General features: G+C 38.3%; 1 protein-coding gene across 5 annotated transcripts in view; it reads right to left on the bottom strand.

Moving 5' to 3' along the window:
• The window catches only part of OSBPL9 (oxysterol binding protein like 9), a 64,842-nt gene that overhangs the window by 22,953 nt on the left and 17,976 nt on the right, over positions 1-23,913 (bottom strand). For 4 of the 5 annotated variants that reach the window (XM_052802216.1, XM_052802219.1, XM_052802221.1 and 1 more), the window contains 3 exons: positions 15,157-15,233; positions 4,316-4,411; positions 2,204-2,251 (listed from right to left, as the gene is read on the bottom strand). In XM_052802216.1, coding sequence (XP_052658176.1) covers positions 2,204-2,251; positions 4,316-4,411; positions 15,157-15,233 — 221 coding nt within the window. Of the gene's footprint in view, positions 1-2,203; positions 2,252-4,315; positions 4,412-12,635; positions 12,737-15,156; positions 15,234-23,913 lie in introns of those variants that run through there. The other variant, XM_052802222.1, reaches the window with a different exon arrangement.

The raw sequence follows: 23,913 nt of genomic DNA, 5'->3' as shown, positions 1-23,913 counted from the left end.
CAAAACTGAACAGAAAAGCTTACTTCGAGTTCTCACCAGTAATATTGCTAACACTGTAAGAAAGCAAGCTCCTATCTTGTCTTCACCTTGAAACGCCAGTACCCTCAGATCATGCACCTTCCTTTACTTCCTATGTAATCGGATATATACATTGTACTCCATCAGTAGATTCAGCAAAACTGGCAGCACTGCTAGTTATAGTAGGTTTGCAAGACAGTATGATCCCACTATGCAGTGTTAGTTGTACTTCTGCCAGGAATATTGATATAACACAGGGAATTCATGATAATCACAATATTTCTCAGTCTTCAAAATCCATCAAGTCTACATCTGCACTGCCTTCTTCCAAGTGCAACAGATTACTATGTCTCAGAAAGAAGATATCCAAGAGATCTTGAAGCATCTCAGAACACCTATACCCTATACCATTATCCTCAAAAGACCAAATATTCTGTAACTAAAAACCAGCTCATCCAATGGTCTGTATGCATGCAAAAAACAATAGCTGAGGTTTTAAATGCCTGGCCATAAACAGTTGCAGAAAACAGCACTCAGCTAGTTGGGAAGCACATAACATTCAAATAACCAAATCTTGTTTCCTCAGAGGAAAAAACTGTGGGTTGGATGGAAGTATCCTGCAGGTTACACTCAGCTCAGTCTGATAGCTGAACCATACTTCCATAAACAAATAGAAAAACTGCTAAATACAGTATCAAAAAACCTCTTAGCTGCTTTAGTACAGGAAGAGACATGATCAAAAAGTGCTTTGCCCAAGTCTTTTTCATATTTAATAGAGAGTAAATGGAATCTATAGTAATAGCAACACTCATCAAGATTTAAAACCAGAGGAAGTTGACCTCTTCTAAACAGGCCTCCTGCTTTCTCTATAAAGTCAATCTGTCTGTTCCATAGATACCTTGCAGTCATAAAGAAAGAAATCAGCACAACATGCAGAAAGTCTCCAGGGATTAGAAGCACTGTCACAGGGAAAAAGAAAGTACTGCCTGATCTGCAAAGTAGCATCTGCAGGGAGGTCAAAATTGAAGGAGAACTCTTCCCAGTAAGACACACCGAAGGAGAAATACAAAATCTTTAGATCTTACTCTTTTAGTCAGTTGTCTACACATTAAACACACTTACACAGAGAACACTTGTACTTCAAAGTTATTTTAAACCTGTACATGCAAAAGAACTCCAGAAAGACCATCGCTTATGAAGTCCCTAAGACGCCACATAACACATCAAACAAGACGGATAACACGTGAAAGGTCACAACCATTATAAAGAAGTAAACTAATCACAGAAAGCATCAAACTGTTTTCAAAACTGAAACCAAACACCAAGAGAACTTGAGCTTGTTTTTCACAAGTGAAATTGAGGGGAGAGAGGGAACTAGGATGAAATACACCACTACTTTATGATATTGAAATTACTGCTTTTGCTGAAAACAAAAGCAACTCTTCAGTAATAAACCCTTCGTAAGGAATTGTTAAATGCCTCCTCCACACCACACAAATTAACATACAAAACCAGCACGCTACTTAATGCCAAACCCACACCACCAAAGGTATCTGCTAGCCTTTCTTAAACATGGTGATTGAACTCTGACCTACAAACTTGACTTCGAAATGGAATAGGAGGGGATGCAAAAAAATACACAACACTTAAGTGAATTACAGCCTCACTAAAAAAGTATTGCTCCCCACATAGCAAGTTACATTTTTGGCATCCTCACCTAAGGTGAATGAATTAAGGTATTCTCAGACTTCCAACATATGGTGTGCTAGTCGCAGAACTACACAGGATATAGACTGATTATGTGAAATACACGATTCTTAGTATTTTTTTTTTCCTTCAGAATAGCTTTGCTATTCCTACAAACATTAAACACTCATCCTTGTTAAAGATGAAAAAACCAGCAAATTTAAGTTAAAATGCTTTAGATGGTTGGACAACAGAAGAGTAATCATTTCCTACAGACTGAAACCTGTTTTAATGTTATGACACCCTGTATTACTAAAAATTCTGTTTGCAACCTATTCGCAACACAAATAATGTTACCAGTTATTCAAAATGCTTTAAGTGATTTTGGCAACTCGACAAATTTGAGCCATACTTTAAATTTCTATAGACTATTGCAAATTGATGCACAAACCCATCTGATTAAGCAAAATAAGCAATATTTAAGGCAAAATGTACTTGCTTTTCTCTGTTCATCATCTTTGCAGTTCTGGAGTTTTTCATCAAAGAGCTAAAAGAAAGAGATACTTGTGAAAATACTGAAAGTGTTATTTTTTCATTTAATATCAGCCAGAAACACCGAAATTTCAAAGCCAAAAGCATTTAATAAGCACATAAGTTATACTATCTTGGTATTATGACCCAAAGCAGTTTTTGCCTAATATTTCTTTACAGCACTTGTGATATAACATATAACAAATTTGTAACTTATTTCTCACATTATCCCATCCTGCCAGAGACCAAATCTCAGATCCCACCTAGGTCCACAGCTCAGTCTGGCATGGTTCTACCATAGTTTGAACAAAAAGGTGAGGTTAAGTGATAAAAGTGACACTCATTAGAATGCCTCAAACTGTCTTTCTTTTATTTCAGCAAAGACCTTTGGAGCACACAGAGTGCTTACCAAAACAGCCTCAACCCTTATCAACCCTTTCAGGTACCTTGTTACTCAGGTACATGATTCAATTCATGCAGGATTTGGAAGCACTTCTTTTGCAAAGATATGTAGTGATTTCCCAGCATTAACTTCTACTTGTTTTCTAAAAGGTGGAATATGAAATGCAGCTAAGCAAAGTGAAACAAATTCTTACTGAAAAGCTTGTATGTGTATTTAATGCAAGCTGAGCTGAAACAGTTAAAAGTTGCCTCCAAGAGCACTCTAAGGTGCACATACAAACAACCATTAAGTACACATTGTTCAAGGAAGAAAAATGATTACGGGTAATGCTCAAAAGTTCATCAAAACCACCCTTGCTCAGAAAAGAGGCTGTAATTTTTAGCAGGTGAGCTACAGTTCTTCACTCAACCGCCTGCCTAAAACCTACTCGTGTGTTCCCTTTCCCTTGAGGGCTGATTTCTGGTTCTAAAAAAAGACTGTAGTCTTGGTCTCTGTGCATCCTCAAATTCACTCTTCTTTCATTTTTAACTAACTCCTATATCCCCTCCCCTCAGTTGGCCTGAAATAACAATTAGAAGGCATAAAGATTTAAATACCTTCCTTCAGAGAAGCATGCTAGATGGCTCCAGAGCAGAAGACAAAGCTAACTCCTGATCAAGTCTTTACAGTTTAGTCTTGACTTCTGTTTGCATCTCTTTTGCCCACCTCCATTTTTGTTGTTATGCTCTTCCCCCTTTCCACCCTCCCCTGCAACTGAATTTTTGCTGAATATCCCACATGCAATACTTGCCTATTATATCAGGGAAAAAAAAAATCCAAACCAGCAGAACTGAAGCAATCTTAACAGCAATTTTAACCTGCTGAGCCATAGGAAAAAGTGTCCTAACCAGCAGCATAAACTGTTTTTCTCAATAAGGTGAGTACTGAGAAATATGACCTCATCATTCCTTACCTTCCCATCTACTCTTAAAATACATGTACAAAGTGTAAAAGAACTGTATTTGTACATAATTTCTACAGAATATTTTCACTCAAGGACAAAAATCAGATTATCTATCACTACTGCAACGAAGTCTGAAACTACCTGCAACTGTAGTTACATATTACTTGACAAAATTTTCTCAAGATAAATTCTAAAATACTATGAGCAATATAATGATTTAATTATGTTTTAAAATTAAACTTAAGTCATCTCTGCCATTTCCTTGATGCTATATATACAAAAGAATGTTTCAGTCATTGTAAACTATTCTATAAAATCTGTCTGAGTTATTCTAATTTTCTAACTCTATTTTAACAATCCCAAGATCCATTCTAAGAGAAAGCCATTTTCAGCTTATTTCAGCCCTTAGCTTACAACTTTTAATTTTTATACTTCTAGTAAAAATCTATTTCGGAAGTCGTTAGAACTTATGTAACATCCTAAACTAGGGAGAAAGAGAAAATAAAATCTATCATCGGCAGACCTCATACATAAAAAAAGGTATGTTTTCTCCACCTCACAGTCAGCTCAGCCAGATGAGCATTCTCTGCATCCCACATTTACCAGAACATTTACCAGTGTCAAGCATAAAACATGACTCTCTCCCTCTGTTGAGCTTCCTTTCAACCAGACCTCGAAATCCACAGGGACAAGCAGACTCCCAATACAGTAAATACACCATTTAGTTACCATACCTTCAATTGGTCTATCAAGATCTGTAAGTAAGCATCAGCCTCGGTAAGTTTCTTGTCAAAATCATGAACGCTGGGAACAAATCCTGAATCCACACCCTAGATATAAATAAATAAATAAAAATCAAATATATAATTAGAGTTTCAGAGGAGGAAAAAAGTTAACAAAAATACGGTTTTGCCTGCCAACTGACTGATAAAATGTTGCCTTGCCTCTCATCCTGCCATGTGCAAACACAGGCACACAGCTGAACATGCTTGTCTTCTATTTGCAGCTAAATCAGTAACAGTAAATTGCTACACATTTTCAGTGGGGGTATAATCATCACACACCAGAGTATTTCATTGCTTATGATGGAACAAATCCCCTTAAATTACACTAATTAAAGTTTCTTTGGAAAATATAGAGGAGAATTCACGTTTTTTCTGAAGACTGTCTTGTGATTTCATATTCTTACATTTCAGTTAAGGAAGACAAAGCCATACCCAATTGGATGGCCGCACTTTTCACACTTCAGACAATATTGCTCAACTCACAGCTTCTTAGCAAAGACCTAAACTAACGAGTGCTAAATCTCTTCTTAAATATGGGCCCACCTTTGAGCTGAAAAATTCAAAGTTATTACTCCTGGTTGCCCTAGTTCCTTTACAGCTATAATGATTTGCGTCCTTGCCACTATATTTGATTTCTTACATTTTGTTGCACATATGCCAACAAGGACAAAGTGTCAGTGCCATGAGAATGATTACATTTATATTTTCTTGCTTGCAAATTTGTCTCCCTCAATAATGTAAGACTCAAAGCACACTTCTGCATATAATATAATCCTTATCTTTAAACTGATAAAATGTGTATTTAAAGACCTGAACAAACAAACTCCCACTGGGTTACCACATCTTTAATTACAGGAAAGAAAAGAGGATTCTTGAAATTGATTACTTCTGACTTCATGCACATACGCTATGTAAACACATTTAAGGTTTATTTATATAACGCCTTTAATGCAAATGGAACTACAAAGCAAATATTGAAGCACTCCCAGCTTAAAAAAATTGTACAATGCAAGTTAAATATATAGGATGAAAAAACCCATGCAGGATAAAGAAGCAAACATCAATTATAACAGAAACATAATCCTGAGAACATCACAGCAGTGACAAGACTTTCCTGCTAGCCTAAATACTTTCACCCATATTCACATTGATCTAAAATACGACATCTTAACTTCAAACTCTTATGAAACCATCAACTGTGCTGTTGTGACTGCCAAGAATCTCAAAAGTCTGAATGTGTAAAGATCAGCCAGTGGGGCAAAAAAAAAAATCGTATGGGGGAAGATGGGCAATCCATATTTGTAAAATTCTATATTAGCATAACTTTTTCTTTCACATTGTTTTCTCTGTCAATAGATAGTTTCTTTTATTTTTGTATTGTAATGGGCCATCATATTAAGAGCTTTACTGATGGCTCTTTAGAGGCGTGAACATTTGCATGCAATAGAGGAATGACTTGCCTTTATGTCTGTCAAGCTGCGTGCACAGTATCATGCACACCCTAAAACATAAAGCCATCTACTGACTGTAGAAGATATTATTCTTTATTCATTTGCCAAATCTTAAACTGTGCTACAGGCTAACATCCAGATCTTGACAACAGTTTTACATGAGTAAGTCTATCCATACAGATCAGTTTGTAAACCAGCATTAAAAAAAAAAAAAAAGATACTTCACCCTGTATTAGACAGTCCACACTGGCCAAATTTAGAAATAGGGTTTTGAAACAAGGAGGAGTGAGGAGAAGAGAAGAAAGCAACCATTTTGACTATGCCAAGAAATTAAGAAAGGACACCCAGTGTAACAAGTTACCAAAAATAAACTAAAAGGCAGAAGGGAGAGTCCTCTCAACCAAGAAACTTCTGACACTCCCTCAAACTAGTCAAGTTTAAATTACGCTGAAACTAGATCTGAAACTATATGAAATTAGTATTCTATTTCCTTGTTGAAAACAGAATTGTCTGTACAGCTAGCAGCAGGCACCATCATTTCAGCAAATGGTCTAGCATGTTCAGTTAAAAAATTCTGGAGGTCAGGTTTCATATACAAAAACTGCATGAACCATACAGAAAATTTCTGCTGAAGATACTATACACAGAAATATAGTTTACGATACAAGTTATCTGTATGCAGCATCAAAATGCTGGGTTTTATTTCACTCATCAGTCTATGACTACTAATATGTAACAATCTGGTATTTTTAGAGGTAGCTTAAAGATAAAATGCCATTCTTAAATTTCAGCCTCTTAGCGCTAAGGGAAAAGCTGATTAAAACATTTAGTGTTACAACTGAGCAGACATCCACAATTGTGACCTAAAAAGTTCTACTAGAAAGTTAAAACTTCAATCAACATAGAGGGCCATAAAACCAAGTACAGCATCAAGATGACATAGCACAGAGATGAAACACGAAAATAATTTTGAAAAGAAGCACAGGTACTTAAAGCTGTAGCACTTCACTCCTAGTTTGCTCTTGGTTCATATAAAGACAGTTTAGATGAAATTTGATAGCCTACTGAGCAAATTTACTAGTCTGTGTTATATGAAATTAGGTTAATAATTGTAAGTTCTCACATAGTTTTCAAATTGAAAACCGAAAGATAATTGGAAAGATAAAAATATTAAGATTAGCAATAGTACAGAAAAAAACCCACTGTATAAATAGCAAACAAAAGCAATCAATATTTCAAACCCAGCAGTAATTTAGAAAAAGCAGATATAAAAAGTGCAGATTTGCATACCAAATCCTTATTTCTTCATTACCTGGTCACCCAAAGACAGAGTAGAGGAAAAAAGGGGACCCTTTCTTCCCTCCACTGCCATGTAGGTAATGAGGCTTCAAAAGAAACAGGTGAGCAGAGTCAATTTAACAGCTTGTTAAACATGTAAATTAGGAAACTGCACATCTGAACTAGCAATCAAATTTTTATGAGAAACTTGTATTATATGCTGCTCACCTATGCATAAACTGACAAAATAGGTTGCCTGCAGATATTGTTGAACCTCCACCCTTGGAGGGCAGAGTTCAAAACTCAACTGGATTTGACCCTGAACAACCTGATCTAACGTAGAAGTTGGTCTCACAATGAGAAGGGCCTTGGACCAGGTGATATCGAGAGGTCTTCTCCAGCTGAAGTTATGCTATGATTCTAAAATAAGTATCTTCAAATTACAAAAAAAGAACAGGACACCAGACTATTTTAGATCTTCAGAAAGACACTGATTCTTTCTTACCAATCCAAAGTAATATAACCTGTTTTTCCATTGAATAACTAGATCTATCGGTAAGTATGCTTTATTTCCCTCAAATAACAACTACTCTGTCATGTAGATTTTAAGGAATTAACAGTTACAGTACCAGATCAATTAGCTGCAGAAGCAAGTAATTCATTTAACTTCTAGTCTGCCCACCATCTCCTGAAACAATACATTTGGTATCTGACTACTCCCCACAAAGAAACCGGTATTGATAACAACTCTGTAGAAGAGAGAAAAAGGTTAACATAGCATTCTTTCCCTCATCCCTCCCTCCCTCCTACAACTTCTGGAACGTCCCCTTCAGGACATATGAAAAGCTTAAAGACTAGACTCTATAGGGCACATGCCAATCCTAACGTTTGTAGCTAGAAAGGAGAAAGCGGGGCCCAGCAGCACACTGATGTACCCAATTAGCGATCTCCCAGTGTGATCTGCGTGATACCCAGTAACGTGGAGTAAGCAGACAGGATGGTTATCCTAGGAAAGGGTTTACATGCTGGTCTGGGGTTGAGTAAAGAACTCTCATGCTAGGAGTCCTGCAAAATTATTGCCTTCATACATGACCCTTTTTTTGGAGGGGGTAAACAGGAGGGCAACAACAAAATATAAACCAATTAAAAATACATATTATGAGCCTTATTTCCATTATAGAATTGCTAGCACTAAGGGAGTTTATATATTGTTTCCTTGTCCTCCAAATTAGAAGTCACGCATATCACTAATGCATTTGTATTCAAAACTTGTCCATGCTGAGAAGTAATTCCAGCCTAATTTAAACTAGTTCTTTCAAACTAGGATGGGATGAAGAGATTGCATCATCCTTAGAAGCAGCATACCAGAAAAATTCAAATATATTTCTCAAATAAAAGCATTACAATAATGACCTCTGTGGAAAATGAACAGTAATGAAGGCAGGGAAACAAAGAAAAAGATAGAGGCAACAACAGCAAAGACTTGACGAGAGCTGTCCTTGTACAATAGCTTTACTGGGGGAGGAAAGGAGAAAGCTGTACAGAGAGAACTTTCTTATCTTTTTGAAGATATTTATGCTATATTCTTCATCTAATTAGGATTCCAAGTCCAACAAAAAGAACTTGTGGAAGTTAGTTTAAAGAAGGGAATCAGAGTGTTTTCCCTCCATCCTCAATACCTCATCAGAAACGTATCCCCTGCCCACAGCATGTTTGATTTTGTCAGGTAGGACATTGCCTTTAAGAACCACTGATAGAAAACTGAAAAAAAACCCACAAATCAACTAGTAAGCCACTGAACAATGCCACCTTCTTGTCTTTTTATTTGTGGCAAAGACAACCATATTTTTTTCCTCTGCTAGATTTTTAAGCAATATTTAAAGCTCAGAATGTAAATGTCTCAAAATAAGTTTAAAAACAAATGCATGAGTTCTGGAAGGCATACAAGATATCCAAACAGTCAGAATATTGCACTTTAAAAAAAAAAAAACCAAAACCAAAAAACAGTATTTCTGCTTCGCAAAACAAAATGCTTAGTAAAGACTGTGTAGCTATAGATATTACCAGGTCTTCCAGGAAAGAGTTCAGAAAACAGAAATGTTTACACATTGATGTAAAATTCTGTTTTTAAAGCATAGGTTACAATTCTGAAACCTCATAAATACTAAATATATCCTAAAGTCCCATACATTTACCTACATAATTTATTATGAAGGTAGATAATGCACATGCTCTAACCTGCTTATTCACTATCATAGTTACTTTGTCAGCAAAATTTGAAAAAGGACAGCATGCCTGTTAACTCTACGCCCTTCCACCAGCACTTGAAACACATCTACATTGGATATATTCTTAATCTAAAAGAATCTGTTCTTAGTTTTATGCAAGCATTCTTGACTCACACTAGAAGCAGCATTGGAAAGCCAGTGAGTAACAATATAATATACTTAAGAGAAACATGTAAGAAAGTTTTACTCTGTCTTTCATTCTTGTTTGCAGCTTTAGACATGTCATCAAACAGCCTGGTTAACGTGATACTAAGTGAGCCAATACTAGCAACACAGTTTCACAAACACTTTATGCTGGCGTAAGTGAATGAGAAACAAGTAAGTTCCCCTGTTGTTTATTCTCACCCTTACTCTGCTTTTTCTTTTGAGTCAGCATAAACATTTACCTTGCCACATAATCAACTCAGTGTGGAAACTAATCTGAGTTAAAACTAAACTCTGAAAGGGAGGGCAGCAGGAAAAGTAGTTTTAATTTGGGCCAGTTGCGAATCCAGTTCTAAATTCAGCTATTCTTGCCACACTGCCTCTTCCCTTTTACTAGGAGAAGTGAGACAGGACTGCTTCCAGCAGCACTACCAACTCTTAAGTATTGGTGAGGCCATGGTGTAGCTCTTAATATTTAAGCCATTGTATCACTCTTCACAGCAACCATCCAGATCCACTTCTTAGTATATAGTTTTCTTACCCTACTAATTGCTACTGACGAAGTAAATATCTTGTTTAAATTATGGAGGTATCAAGTTACAAAGCAATTTTTTTTTTTTTTAATTCCTTTCACTTTTATGGTGGTAAGAAATGGTCCATCTTTGTACTGACAGTAATTTCAGTTCCTTTGTCTCTACAGTGAGTCCACTCAGAGGCTGAAATACTTTGGGGCATTACCTGAAAGCTTGTCATAAGTTTGGGTAGGAAATCCTTTGTAGCCTGTAAGTATTTAAAGACTCTCTAATGTGGATTATCACTGTCATATCTACTCAGAAAGCATGAAAGACATCTTATTTGTAGAACATGCAAGTTTCAGCTTTGTATTTTTATTTATTTTTCAAATCAAGTTGGTAGTTAGTTGCCTTTTATGCAATTCTCAACAACCTCTTTAGTTACCACTTTAAGACACTTACCAAGATGCTCTAGCAGCACTAGAACGGCTAAGGGGGAAAGTACATTTCAAGACATGGGATTAAAGGCAAGAATGAGGGTGAAAGTTTCAGTTAACAGGAGGAAGGAGTAGGGGGAGGGGAAAAAAAAAAACAACAAAAAAACCCCAAAAATGCAAAGCTCATCCCCTCAGCTCAGGGTGAACATGACTCCTACAGATAGGATCCTAACACTACCAGAATACATGCACATGTTCAGCCATTTAGAATTTTAAAATTTATTCTTTTTTTTACTGAATTCCCTTAAGGCATGAGAAAAGTAGAGTTACTCTGGGTTTTAGGTAGACTCATATTTCAACAACGGTCTTTTCAGATCAAAGAATAAAGTTACTGTGGTCCTAAAAGACATGAGTTATCTTCAAGGGGTTTTCACATGGGAGGATTCCAGAGCCAAAAACCACTGGGCTGCCACTTGCGAGACAGACAAGGAAAGCAGGACATTTTTGCTAAACAAGATGACTAGAAGCACCTCCTGACTGAATGGGATTGCTGGTTGACATAAGACACTGGTGAGGAACAAAAGAAAACTTGAGATAACTTATCACCCTCCTACCTCTGCCCAGACAAACAAGAAACCCAAGCCACAATATATCTTCACCCCATGCACACCCTTCCCCTTCTTTCTTGGGGGTGTGAAGCAACTGATGTATACTGCCGCTGCAAAGCCACTGACCTGGTAATGCCACAACAATAACATCTTGGGAGGGGTAAGGGGAAAAACACTGGTGGATTCAGAATGGTACTTCAAATACTATCGCACCATCTGCTGTTCAAGGACTTTTCAATAGACAAAGCTAATACTAGAAGAACTATGCATGTTTTTAGTAATGCCTTTAATGTAAGAACATACAAAAACACAGCAAGCAGAACAACAGACTTCAATTTCAAAATTCAGACAAATTAGATTACAAGCGTATCTGAAATGTTTCCTCCCTATTCTTGTTCCGTTTGGATACATTACTAATTGTCAGCCCTCTGGAGAGCTAGGATCCCTTTACTCATTCTATATATTTATGACTCAGTTCCTTGACTGTAGCTCACTCTTGCAAGTTTAGGTTTGTTGCTGGGGGGGGGGAGGGGGTAGCGTGTTTAATTGTTTCAAAAATACTTCCATTATAAAGACTGAAGGACAACACAATAGGACATTTAGGCAAAAATAAAATTAGCAAGACTAATCATAATCAGACTAGAGAACACTCAGACACCACTTCACCTCTCCACCTCGCATTAACTCCTTATCCTTTCTGATTTGGTTCGCACAACCCACGAACTACCTAGGTTTCAGCATGCTTTCTCACGTCGAACAGACGCATGTTTGACACTATGAAGAAAACTTAATCAAAGCCTGACTTTGCGAACTTGAACACTCCAGTCCGAGGACAGACAGACTGAAAGCAGCATGAAAATCTGAAAAAAGACTCAGAAAAGATCTATCGTTTTGGACAAAACCAGACGCATAAAGGTCTTCTATGACAGATAACCACGTTTCTGTTTGCGACAGAAACTAAGAAAATACCGTTACAGAAAATAATCTCCGCCACAGCACTCAACCCCCCCCATCCATACCCGTTGAGCCAATAATCCTCCCAAAGAACTCATTTGACTTTATCGTCCAAATAAAAAGGAAAGCAAAAGAACATCAAGTGCATGAAGTGGCGTTTTGTTTTAAATGTTAATGGAAGCCAAGGCGTGTTTGTATACAACGGGCTCTTGTAACCAGATGAAAGCATCCCTCCGGGCACGCAGGGCGCCCAGAAACTCGGCGGCACTCCGGTACGGCATCAAAGCCCTTCCCGGAGACCCCGCGAGTCCCCCTGTGGAGGAAGCCCACGCCCGCCTTCTCTGCCGACCCCCGCTCCCGATCTCTAACGCCGATCTCTGCCGCCCGTTCCCCGGGGCCGCCCCTAGCGCCCGCCCGGGCGGGGCAGGGCAGCGGCCGGAGCCGCTCGGCCGCCGCGGGGAGGAGGCAGCGCTCGGCTTCCAGTCAGGGAGGCGTCCGCGGCGGGGAGGGGACCTGCCCCAGAGGGGACACCCGGCAGCCCTGACACCTGTCCCCCCCACCACCCCCCGGCCCCGGCCTTCCCCCCCCCGTACTCACACCGGCCATTCCTCCGCGGGGTGCGGCGAGGCGAGCGGAGCGGCGGGGCCGGCTGACCGCCCGCCCGCCGGGCCCCGGCAGCGCCGCCTCCGGCCGGGGGAGCAAGGGAAGGGCAGGGGCACCCCCCGCCGCGGCCCCGCCGCTCGCATCACGAATAAGGCGGCCGCCGATTGGCGGGCGGGCGGGGCGCGCCTCTCCCTCCGGAGAATGGCGGTCACCGGGAGCGGGGACGGCCGGGGAGCGGCGGCCCGCCGTGAGGGGAGGCAGGCCGGCAGGGAGGCAGGCTCAGCGCCGCGTCTCCTGTCACGGAAACAAAAGCCGCGGTGCGGAGCGGGCGAGGCCCCTCGGCAGCCCGGCTGCGCTCCGTGCCGGCCCGGGGTCATCCCGCCAAAGGCACCGCTGGCTTCAGCCAGCGGCCGAGGCGGGAGCACGCTCCTATAGCCCAGCGGGACCTGGCCGGCTGTCAACACCGAGGGGTTTCTGCTCGGAGAGACAGCCGGTGCTCGGCCCTGCAGGCAGCCTCCGTAACTTCAGCCCGGGCTCCACAGAGCTTGTTCACTCCGCCTGCACATCAGTAGAACAGTACTTGAGACCGCTCTTCCTCACTCATGGGAGAAAGCTGCTTTGCAAGGAGGTCTAGTCTTGTGCCATTGTTAAACCCGTATCTGCTCGGCAGCTCATGTCGATGAAGATGGCGAGCCTTGACAGTTCCTGATTTGGGGTGTAAGTGAACAATATTCCAGCTAGTCTAAAAATAAGGGCCTCAGAAACAAAAAGGGTATGTGACCAGCACGTTGAACAAGGTTCTTGAAAATGAATGGTGAGCACACAACAGTGGCCCACAGGGTATTATGCTCAATGCTGAACACATTTAAGAGGCATGAGGACATGTTTCTTAGTAATCAGTTCTAGATTTTTAATTATTCCCTCAAACATTACTAGATAAATTACTAACTTAGGGTTTTTTTATCTAAATATGCCTCACTTACTTGAAAAACTCCTGAAACATGAACAGGTTATGTAATGGGAAACAGTTCCACTACTAGCTGCAATCATGAAATCCATGTCTGCCAATAAAACTACAATCACAATTTCCAGAGAGTGTGGAAGTGTACATTTTGATAAAACCGCAGTATATTCTGGTGTTTCACTTCTGTACTCTCTATCTCCAAGCCATAAAAAGTCTTCCAGGTGGAGAAAACTGCACAGATTACTTTTACTTCACTTCAGACCCTAAATAGTCCTGCTTACGTTAACCTGTTCACTTTCTCTCTCCAAGCTGAGGATGGAGAAAGAGGCATCCCTTGGGAGGCAGGCTCAGCCCTTCTAAATCCGTATGTTGTCCTCGAGATAATCTCTGTCTCCTCAGACCCACTGCAGAGCAGAGTTCTTCAGTCTGTGGGCAGCTACTGTGTCCAGATGGAGAGATTACTTCTAAAACATTTATGACATGTTACTAGGGATACAAAGCTGATTGTCAAACTTGAATTTTTATCTAGGGATCTGCTATCCACTAGAAAATTTGTAGTGGTTTTCAGTAAGTCAAAAAAGGCTGAAAACCACTGTTTAGCAGGAAATTAAAGTAAATTGACTGAGATACCACAAGTGCCCGGAGTTGGATGGGATAAATTGAGGCTTGTTCTAACACTTTAGATTGGGCAAATGTCATCTAAATCAGTCTTTATAACCTGCTTCTCTATCTGTGATATTAGGGATTTTAATGTATCTTTCTTTATACAGTGTCAATTGTAAAGAGACCTAATTCTCTCGCTGTACTCCAAAAGCATACCAAACCTTTACTCAACACAAATAATGAATACCTGTTTCTACACTGTCATCAGACACCTTTGTGGTACAAACCCAGTATGAGAAAATCCCTTTCATGAAGAGTTTGTGTTTCTCTCCAAGGCAAAAATAAAGGATTAGCAAGCCTTATAGACATGTCCAAGTCTAGAACATTGCCAGAAACTGGTCTTAGATAACTAGCGCTAAGAACCATCCTCAGTCCAACCATCTGTTTTCAGAACCAGAAAACTACTAATATCCAGCTCACACAGTAGATTCAAACATAAGCTATTTACCATTTTTGTCATCCAGAAAGAGGTTCAATGCTGCTGTCTCATTTTAATTTCAAAATTAGGTTGTGTACAAGTACACAACAGGCTTCCACATGTCTCATTCTGCTTGACCCAAAAAGGACTAACTCCCAGTTTAACAAAAACAAACAAACAAAAGAACTAAATGTGCAATGATCAGTCCGGAACCACCAATTAAAAGTAAGAGTTAATAAAAAGAAGTCATATACTGACTTTTCATGATGGTAAGACATGAAAATAGTAACAGAAAGACTCAAACCTAATCTCAGGTACCTATACTGATGTCATACTGTATCTGATTGTATAGGCCATAGAACAGCCAGGTGTTATACAAGATATGTTTGATATTAGCAGTCATGCTGTTGTACTCCATTGCTTTGAAAAAAAAGAAAGTAAAACAAATTAAAATTGAAAGTGAAACTTGCCTGAAGCTGGAGGGTATGGCGGAGAATGGTGTCCTCTAAAGCATGAATCCACTTCTCTCTCTCATCAGCATCTCGAGCTGAAAAATTATTCAAAAGACATTGTTGAATTACATGCAGCATACTAAAAGCCATAAGCAAACAGATCTGATGTCCTCACTATATATGGAAATTAAACCATACTATCTTTGTTAAGTCACCAATGACATAATTCCACAGTTGTCTTAATATCCTGTTTATTTTTCTGTGATTACAGCTCTGTAACATTATTGTGTTAATCTACTGTATAGTACTGGAGAGATGTTTTAAATAATCAGGCATGCAAAAAGCTTTTATGCTTTGATAGAAATTTTATTTTACTAATGACTCTCTACCATATATGTTAAATTAAAAAAAAATTAAATATAAGTATATGATAAATATAAGAGTTCTGCATTATTGCTATTTATGATTATCTGTCCCTTGTCCATCTTTAGGGGCATACACAAGAAGAGCACTTGCACAGACATTCCTCAATTCATTAAGTCATTTTTTAATTTTCTTAGTTATGAGAAGCTGTTCAACCTGTAATAAATTATCCAGTAATTCTACTTCAGTGTGGACATAGTAACTTTGAATAAGTTAGCTTTTCAGGTATGGATTCATAAGACAGGAGAAACACCAGCTCTAACAGGTCACTGGTGTGAATAATGAAGCACAAAGAATAATCTGAAATACATAATAAACATTTTTTAAACTCAAGACAATCCTACTCTAAAATTGAATAGAACCTGAATCATATGTTAACGACAACACACACAATAAGATTTTCATACTTCTGCAACAGACCACCATACAGTTTTAATTAAGAATCCAAGTCAGGAAGTAATGACAAAAGATGATTATGCTTCTTAGTTGCAGATGGTGATAGTTAAGAAAGCAATATATTAAGTGATGATTAAAGGAGGCAGTGGATGGCTTTCAGGACTGGTGGGACAAGGAGGAGAAGAGGAGCTGGAGAAGGAGGATGAAGAACAGATCGAAACAGACTAAGGACTATCATCACCTTTTTTTTCTTTTTTTCCCCTGATACTGCTTTTCTTCCCCCTTACCCCCATTACAGACATGCCAACTTTACTTTGCTAGTTTGAAAGGGTTCCTTGCTGTGCTCTAAGAGTGTTTAAAAACCACAGGAGCAGAGTCAGTAGATTCCAGGTGAAGAAAGAAGAGAAAAATCCAGTCATTAAATAGACTGTAAACAAACTGGCCCATGTACAGATTTAAAATAGTTATTGACAATTGTTTCTAGTTCCTCATTCAAGTGGAAAGTATTTAAAAGAAACAGGAAGCCTGCTAAAAGCAAGGAAAGCTTAAGTGAGCTAGCACCTATTATGCATTGGAGAACTAAGATTCCTATCTGACTTATTTGTTATGGAGTTCAGAGGAAATATCTGTAAGTTGTTATACTGGAATGTACTCTCCAGCCTCAAAATGCTTTGTTTTCAATGTTCCCTTTCTCACCCTTATGTTCCCATTGCTTCTATTCTTTGGAATTCTGCACCTCAAACCCATCCATACTCAAAACCACCACGGGTCTTCCAAATATGTTAAATAAACCCTCCTTTAGGAAATTATTTATTACTTTTTTCACACATCCATACCTATAAAGGGCATTTCACTGGCCAGAGGAAGGGATGAGGGAAGGAGAATCAGAAATCCACAGAATAATCTCTCTCTCATGCCCCCCCCCCCAGCTTTAGGAGGAAGAAGCTGTAGATTTTTCTAGACTCCTCAGAGAAAACCCTATCAATATCAAGATAAACATACGGCATTGTTTACTTCAGTATATATACACTAATTATGTCAAATTAACAAAACTATCAGGAAAGACTTGACAATTTATGTGTTTGTGAGAAATACGTAAGAATGTCTTTTTAATATAGAAACTTGCTCCAAGTCTAACTGATGAGGTGGCCTTACAAAGTAGTGGGGCAAAACTTCGATTACACGCAAGGTAAAAGTAAAAGCCTAGTTTGCAATGTAGCTAGCTTTTTTAAAAATACATATTTTCCCCGATACTACAAGTCAATCCCTATTCATTGTTCTTTTAAAATAGTAAAGTGTGATCAATTGCCACAGGTATTCTGATAATGATACCATTAACATGCACAAATAAAAACTAGACATAAGGGAAAGTGACTACCCAAAGTGCTCTCATATGCACAAAGGAAGTCTGTAGGAAGAAGTTAAAGTAATTAAATGTTACTTGGAACAGCAGGTAAATAACTTTCTTGCAGGAACTGCAGCAAGTATTAAAAAGCTGGATTTTGCCATCTGTAATACTCTCAAAAACTCATTAGAAAGAACTTCTAACTTACAGGGGTTCTTCCTGCTAGTTCTCTATAATTTAATTGAAAAGCTGAAGTAGATGCTGAGGACAAGTTTATAACGCAGTGAAACTAGACAGGATGAAGGGACAGAAACCCTATGAACTCTGCCCAGATGACTGCATTAAGCCAAATACATTTTGCAGTGTGCAAATTATAATTTTTCTTTTCACATAATATACACACATGCACACACAAACCCCCTCTTCTTTTTTTCACAGCATAGCTTACACTGTAACACTAATTTCAATTACTGAATTAGTCAATTAGAATCAGGTATATTTTCCTCTGACAGTAATTTTAATGCTTATTAGCTTCTTCAGTTCTGCTTACTAAGAACAGGCCCCTTTGCCTCGTCCTGACAGACATATCAACCAAGCTTATGCTTCCTACACCAGTCACCACTGAACAGTAAACACGAAGTTACCTGTGTCATTAATCTATCAGTACTTCAAATGTATTAATGCTTCAACTTTTCAACGGTGTGTTCAAAGTGGTAGTGGTTAACATATTTCAAGGTGTGTAAGGTGTCTCGAGTTTGTTTTCTGTTTTTTCTGTGTTTTTTTTAATCAACCATCTCCCAGTCCCAAGGAACATCTTACTGGGTAGCTGGGATACAAGTCACTGAGAAGCTACTAATTCACAGGACACAAAAATCCCATGTTCAAGTTTTTTGCCCACAGTTATTTAAACTAAAAAAGGAACAATTAAGCTGCAGACCAGTGAATTAGTCCTTGTATTGCAACAGACTTCCTATGATCTTCCATATTGCCAGCAAAAAGAGGTCACTGTATTAAATACTAATGTCAACATACAGTACACCATTAATAAAGGTTATCACATTAAGACTTGTATATGAACCACTAACAGAACAGAGAAGGCTTACAGCAACAGGGAAGACCTAGAAACCAATCAATCAGTACAGTTCAAAAACTGAACTGACTTTCCCATGCTCATAAATAAACTAAACTTTTGAAGCTTCTATTCCTCTAATAGCCTTTTATAGCTCTTTCTATCAGGGTTCAGCAGAAGGAAAAAAGCTGTATTTTTTTCCTCATATACTAGACATTGCAAACTTATGGCACAGCATGATCAATCCTTAGGTAGAACACATGAATCTCATTAACCCTGCTACGAAGACGAAGTCTTGGCCGTGATAAATCCAGGAACACCGCCATGAGAAGACTGCTTACTGCACGGAAACACACAGCATTGTAACCTTTAAAGCACTGCCTGTTCAGGACACTGGTTTAACTTTCAGACCATCTATCATCAACAGCAGATCCTCCTGGCTCTCCTCTATACACTCTTTTAAGAATACCATGGAGGAAACAGTAGGATGCAGTTTTTAGTAAAGCAAGCTGCAAGAAAAGTCGTATTAAATCTAATCAAAATGGCTGCTGTGAGATTAGGTGCAAGTAAAAGCTCCCTAATGGTAAAAGCAATTTAGAACTGAACAGCTGCCAAAAGATCACTGATGAAAAAAAAATCAATGGGAACATTCAAAAAAGAGATTAGCCAACACACTCAGAAACAATTTATGGGAAAAATCTACACACAATGGTCAGAGATCATTATCCACCCATCTGTAGGGAAAGCTAGATATCCAAGCCATTTTTCATTTAAAGAGGGCAACTTTGGCTGAAGAAAAAGCTCTAATATCTTTTCAGCTAAAAAGTTTGTGATGCACACTACATAATATTCACTGTGTATCAGCAAATGCTGGAGCCTTTCTTCAGCAGATAGGGGACAAGAACGCCTTGCTCATTAGTCCTATGTCTCGAGTACCCTGAAATCACTCCAATTTTTTTCATGATTTGATCAGGCTCCATTTGAAAGTTAATTTCCTCCCTCCCCCCGCTGATTCCTATGGGAAAGCTACTCCAGAATCTTTCTACCAACATATTTGGGATAAGGCAATTATTATCTACTCCAAGGAATTTCACTAGTGTCTGTGCTTATATAAAAATGGAGGAATGATATCTGGTACCTCCTGACACAAAACTTCTAGAAAGAGAAGAAGGGCAGGGGGCAAGAGAGAGAAACAAGTTACCTTTTCCTAGGCTGACCCTAGAATAACAGTATTACAAAAGACAAATAAGAAACACCGAGACATCTACATGAGAAATACCTGGCTCTTAAAAGACATAAAGGTGTTACTTCAGCTGTTTACAAGTGATTCAAATTTTTTTTATACTAATTAGAAAAAGAAATTAAATAGAAGAGCCCACTACACTACATGAATATTCATTGTGGTTCTTAGTCTGAGGGGTTAATGCAATAGTTACCATGTCAGCTGAAATGCAAATTGTACTAGGCCATCAACTATCCACAAAAATATCAATGCTGTCTGCAGTTGAGAGAACACTAACAGTCCCTGTGCTTTTCTCTATTTTAAGTGCCAGAATCATTAACTCAGTTTTTACTGCAATTTAACAGTGAACATTTCCACATGGAACCAGCTAAATCCACACAGAGCTATATATTCACCGCTGTATGCAAGAAGTTGGAATTATTAATGGTTGAAACACTGCAAATGTACCATGATTATGTCAGTTGAGCTCTTTTTACATTTTTCTAGTAGAATTAGTATTTATAAGCTAAATTGCAATTTGTTCCCACATGCTTAACCTTTCACTCCTCTGTGTCTACAGTGCATCCTTTGAAAGGTACCTGTATAATTTATTGTGACATCTCAGGTATGTCTCAGGCAACCACAAGGTACTTAACACAATCACAGTCCTATCTATGACTAGTTCAGAGAAGCGCACTTGAAAAGTATGTAATTGCATTACAGTGAGCTTTAATATGATAATAATATTTTTAAAGACATGCATTTTTTGCAATCCCTCTGGTTGAGCTTATTCATAAGGTATTTTAACATCCATTTTATGGTAAAAAAAATCTTAACTCTTTCCTAGAGGAGGTACAAAGAAAGAAAAGCAATTAGTTCACCAAGGAGAAAATTACAGAATGAAAAAGTACTAAAGACAAGGATCACTGCTTCTATGGAGGAATTTCTGTAATTCAGAAAGATGACGTTTTACAACTTCTAAAATAGTCCCTTATCTCTGAATTTCCCAAACTGCCAAGTCAGATACGGCAGGGATTTTGAAAAGTTCTATTCTATGAGGACAAGAAGGCAAATGAAATGCAACTATATTAAATGCTCTCATCCTCTATTAGTTTCCCAAATAGAGAATAAATTTTGTAATTTAGAGTTCCTATAATATTTACTTTGTTGTGAAGAGATTATATGTGTTTATATAACGTATACCAAATGTTAAAGTACAGCATAAAACAGATTACTTTTTCTAGCCTAAGCTTGATAGCATCTAAAGATTAGATATAAACAAGTTTAACAACTCTGCTCCACAATACAGCATTTACCACTAGCATTTCTAGGTCATGCACAGCAGCACTTGGAAGACAGAATATATAAAACATGTCACCTCAGAATTAGCATATTGGTGCTTTTTTTTTTCCTCTGTGCATCTGCATGGGCATTAGGATGAAAGAAAAACCTCAAGAATTAGTTTAAAAAATCACTAGATTACTTATAAATACACCATACTGTCACAAAGTGAAGTGCATATTTTATTTTCATTCACTGTGACCTACTTACAGGCAGAACTCAGTAAAAAAAGTCTATTACACCCACAGAGTCAATAGAGACAATTATACAGCCTTCATTCTGACAAAACTTCCACTGATTTTTATGCAAAATTCCTGTATTTTCTCAGCCAAGTGCAGAAGTAATGTAGTATCTTTACACACAAATAATCAGATGATAGAGGTGAAATTCTGACTATATTGAGATCGATAGGATTTTTGCCACCAAGGTCGATGGAGAGAGATTTTATCAGTAGTGCCCAATAAGGTGGAAAAGTCACACATCAAAGGGCTGTTCTGTGGCTAAATAAATGGCTTTTTAAAGTCACTGAAGGCCTTTCAAACTGTGGAAAAACATGCAAGATGAAGCAGGGTTTCATAAAAGCCTACCAAAATACAGTAGTTTCATTACTAACAAATACCCTTCTAACACATGCAGCTCCCATATCTGTCAGTAGGTTGAATATAGTCTCAGTACCTTATTTCCTCTGTATCATAATTTTGGAGTTGTCACAATCATTATTCTCCCTTCTACTAATCTTCCTCCTGATGCCATTCTCCACCCACACATATAAATCAACCCTCCTTTTGTTCTGCGGGTGTTTGACCAGTCTGATCTCCCTGTACCTACAGAAGACTCCTGTGCAGTCACAAGACAGAAAGAGAAAATCTAATCTTGTCCAAAGAAAAAGCATCAAATAGTCTCCCGTGTACAATGTATTAGTAAGATTAATCTGTGATCTTGAGAAACCAACTAAACTGCTGTTTTACTGTTACCTAAGCTCAAAAGCTTTTTTAGCAAGCTTTATAATCAGCCCATAAACATACCTTCAGGTGGAAACTTGTGTGACAGAGGAAATACATGATCAAGATGCTATTAGTTCTCTCTGGGAATTCATACTCAACGTATAATTTCATAATTAAACGTTTCTGAATGTGGGACAATCTGCAAGTATCTGGGTTTTCACTAGAGAATGTCAATATTTAAATATTAATAATAGTAACACTGAAAAATATTATGTATACTATATTCAGTGGAAATGGCTTTCAAGGTATGTTTGCATTTAAAAGCCATTGCAGATCACACTGAACTAGCCCAGAAACAACTAGCTCAAGGTAGAAACCATATTTTGGCTTGAACTAAAAAAAAAATCAAAATAGAAGAACAAAAATATAACAATTTTCCTTAGCCAATAATATAGTTCTCAATTTAACAGGTCAAACTCAAGTTTATTGCTACTTGGAGTTTCTTGTTAAAACAGAAGGAAAAGAGTGTTGAACTTCTCAGTATCCCTCCTGTCCTCACAGTGAGACCTTTTCTGACAATTTCTCCCCTTCTAAAATAGTTGCCATCTAACATATATACAGTTGAGATAATAGATTTGTACTGATGCCAAAAGTAACAAGCAATAAATATACTATTTCTTCCAGAGGAAGGAAAAAAGAAGACAACTGGACACATCACACAGATACTGTTTCAAGGTATTATTTTCTTTGCTACCCTCAAGTTTAACATACATTTTGAAATCTGCTACTTCAACCTTAAGAAATGGAAAACTAAGAGGTGTTTATATATGACCATAAAAATTGAGTGCAGATAGCCCCATTAAAACTGCCATACTTATGGTATGATTAGAAAATAGACAATTATAATACAGTACGCCGCGGGTGCAAGAAGGAACTGAATGAAACAGTAAAAGCACAACCACGCACCATTCCCTGCACTCTGGTCACAAGTTCCAACTACTCACAATATTAATATAATACATTAATAGCAAAAAGGAGGTAGGTGGAAGAGAGAGGAAGACAGAAGAATCATACTGCAAAAGCTAAACCTAGTTCTGGTTTGCAGAGGAATTTTTGCAGTTTTGACAATCAGGAGAGGATGAGATGCAGCCCAGAACTTTGTGGAGCACAGATCTGATCAGTTAAAGGGAGGAGGACAGGTAGCTCAGCTCTGATGTAAATGTATGAAGAGACAAGCCTGGAAGCTTTACTCTTAACATAGCTGCTCACCCACCTCTGCAATATAAAAGCACCATTGCGCATAGCATAGAGGAATTCACTGTTTCAGCATCACCAGAACCCCAAAAGACCCTCCAAAATGTTAGCTTAGGACAAACGATGCAGTCACAGCAGTTATAAACATCATTGAGGAAACCAGCACAGACCAAGATTTCACACCAAAATATCTTTCTAGGCATTTTTCAATATCAAATTAGAAAAGCTCTCAAAACTTTTGGGGAAAAAGGCTGCAATTTCTGAATTGTTATTTAAATTGGGTAATCTGATAGATTAAAGTGCCTCTTTATATCACAAGGGCAATCAGTTTCCTGCCATCTATTTGGTGGACAATGTTAAGGTTTTATAGAAGACTATAAATATTGACTATTTCCCCAAGTAGCAGTGAAACGCAGGTCTAAAACCACTGTACTTAATTTTGATACTTACAACAAATACTTAAAATCTCAAATTCTGATACTTCTCAGCAACTAAGGCCTTTGTGGACCCCACTACACCCTTAGTAATAGCTGTGTCCCACAGTAACAAAAATTCCCTGCTTTTGTAACACTAAGGCAACCTCTTGCTGCGCGTATCTCCCTCTTTTCTCAGCTGGGACGGTAGGCAGACACAAATTAAGCTAGAAACTGGGGCAGGATGGGGAAAAAGGAGAAATCTACCTTTACCAGCTGACAGCTTTCATGTAATAGGAGAATAAATTGCACAGCAACATTCATGCTTCATTTCTCAGATACTTTTGTGGCAGGAATAGGAAAGGAAA

This window comes from Harpia harpyja, chromosome 11 (assembly GCF_026419915.1).
Source record: "Harpia harpyja isolate bHarHar1 chromosome 11, bHarHar1 primary haplotype, whole genome shotgun sequence".
NCBI lineage: Eukaryota > Metazoa > Chordata > Aves > Accipitriformes > Accipitridae > Harpia > Harpia harpyja.
The sequence above is the reverse complement of the archived record's forward strand: the minus strand, read 5'-3'. Positions and strand labels throughout refer to the sequence as shown.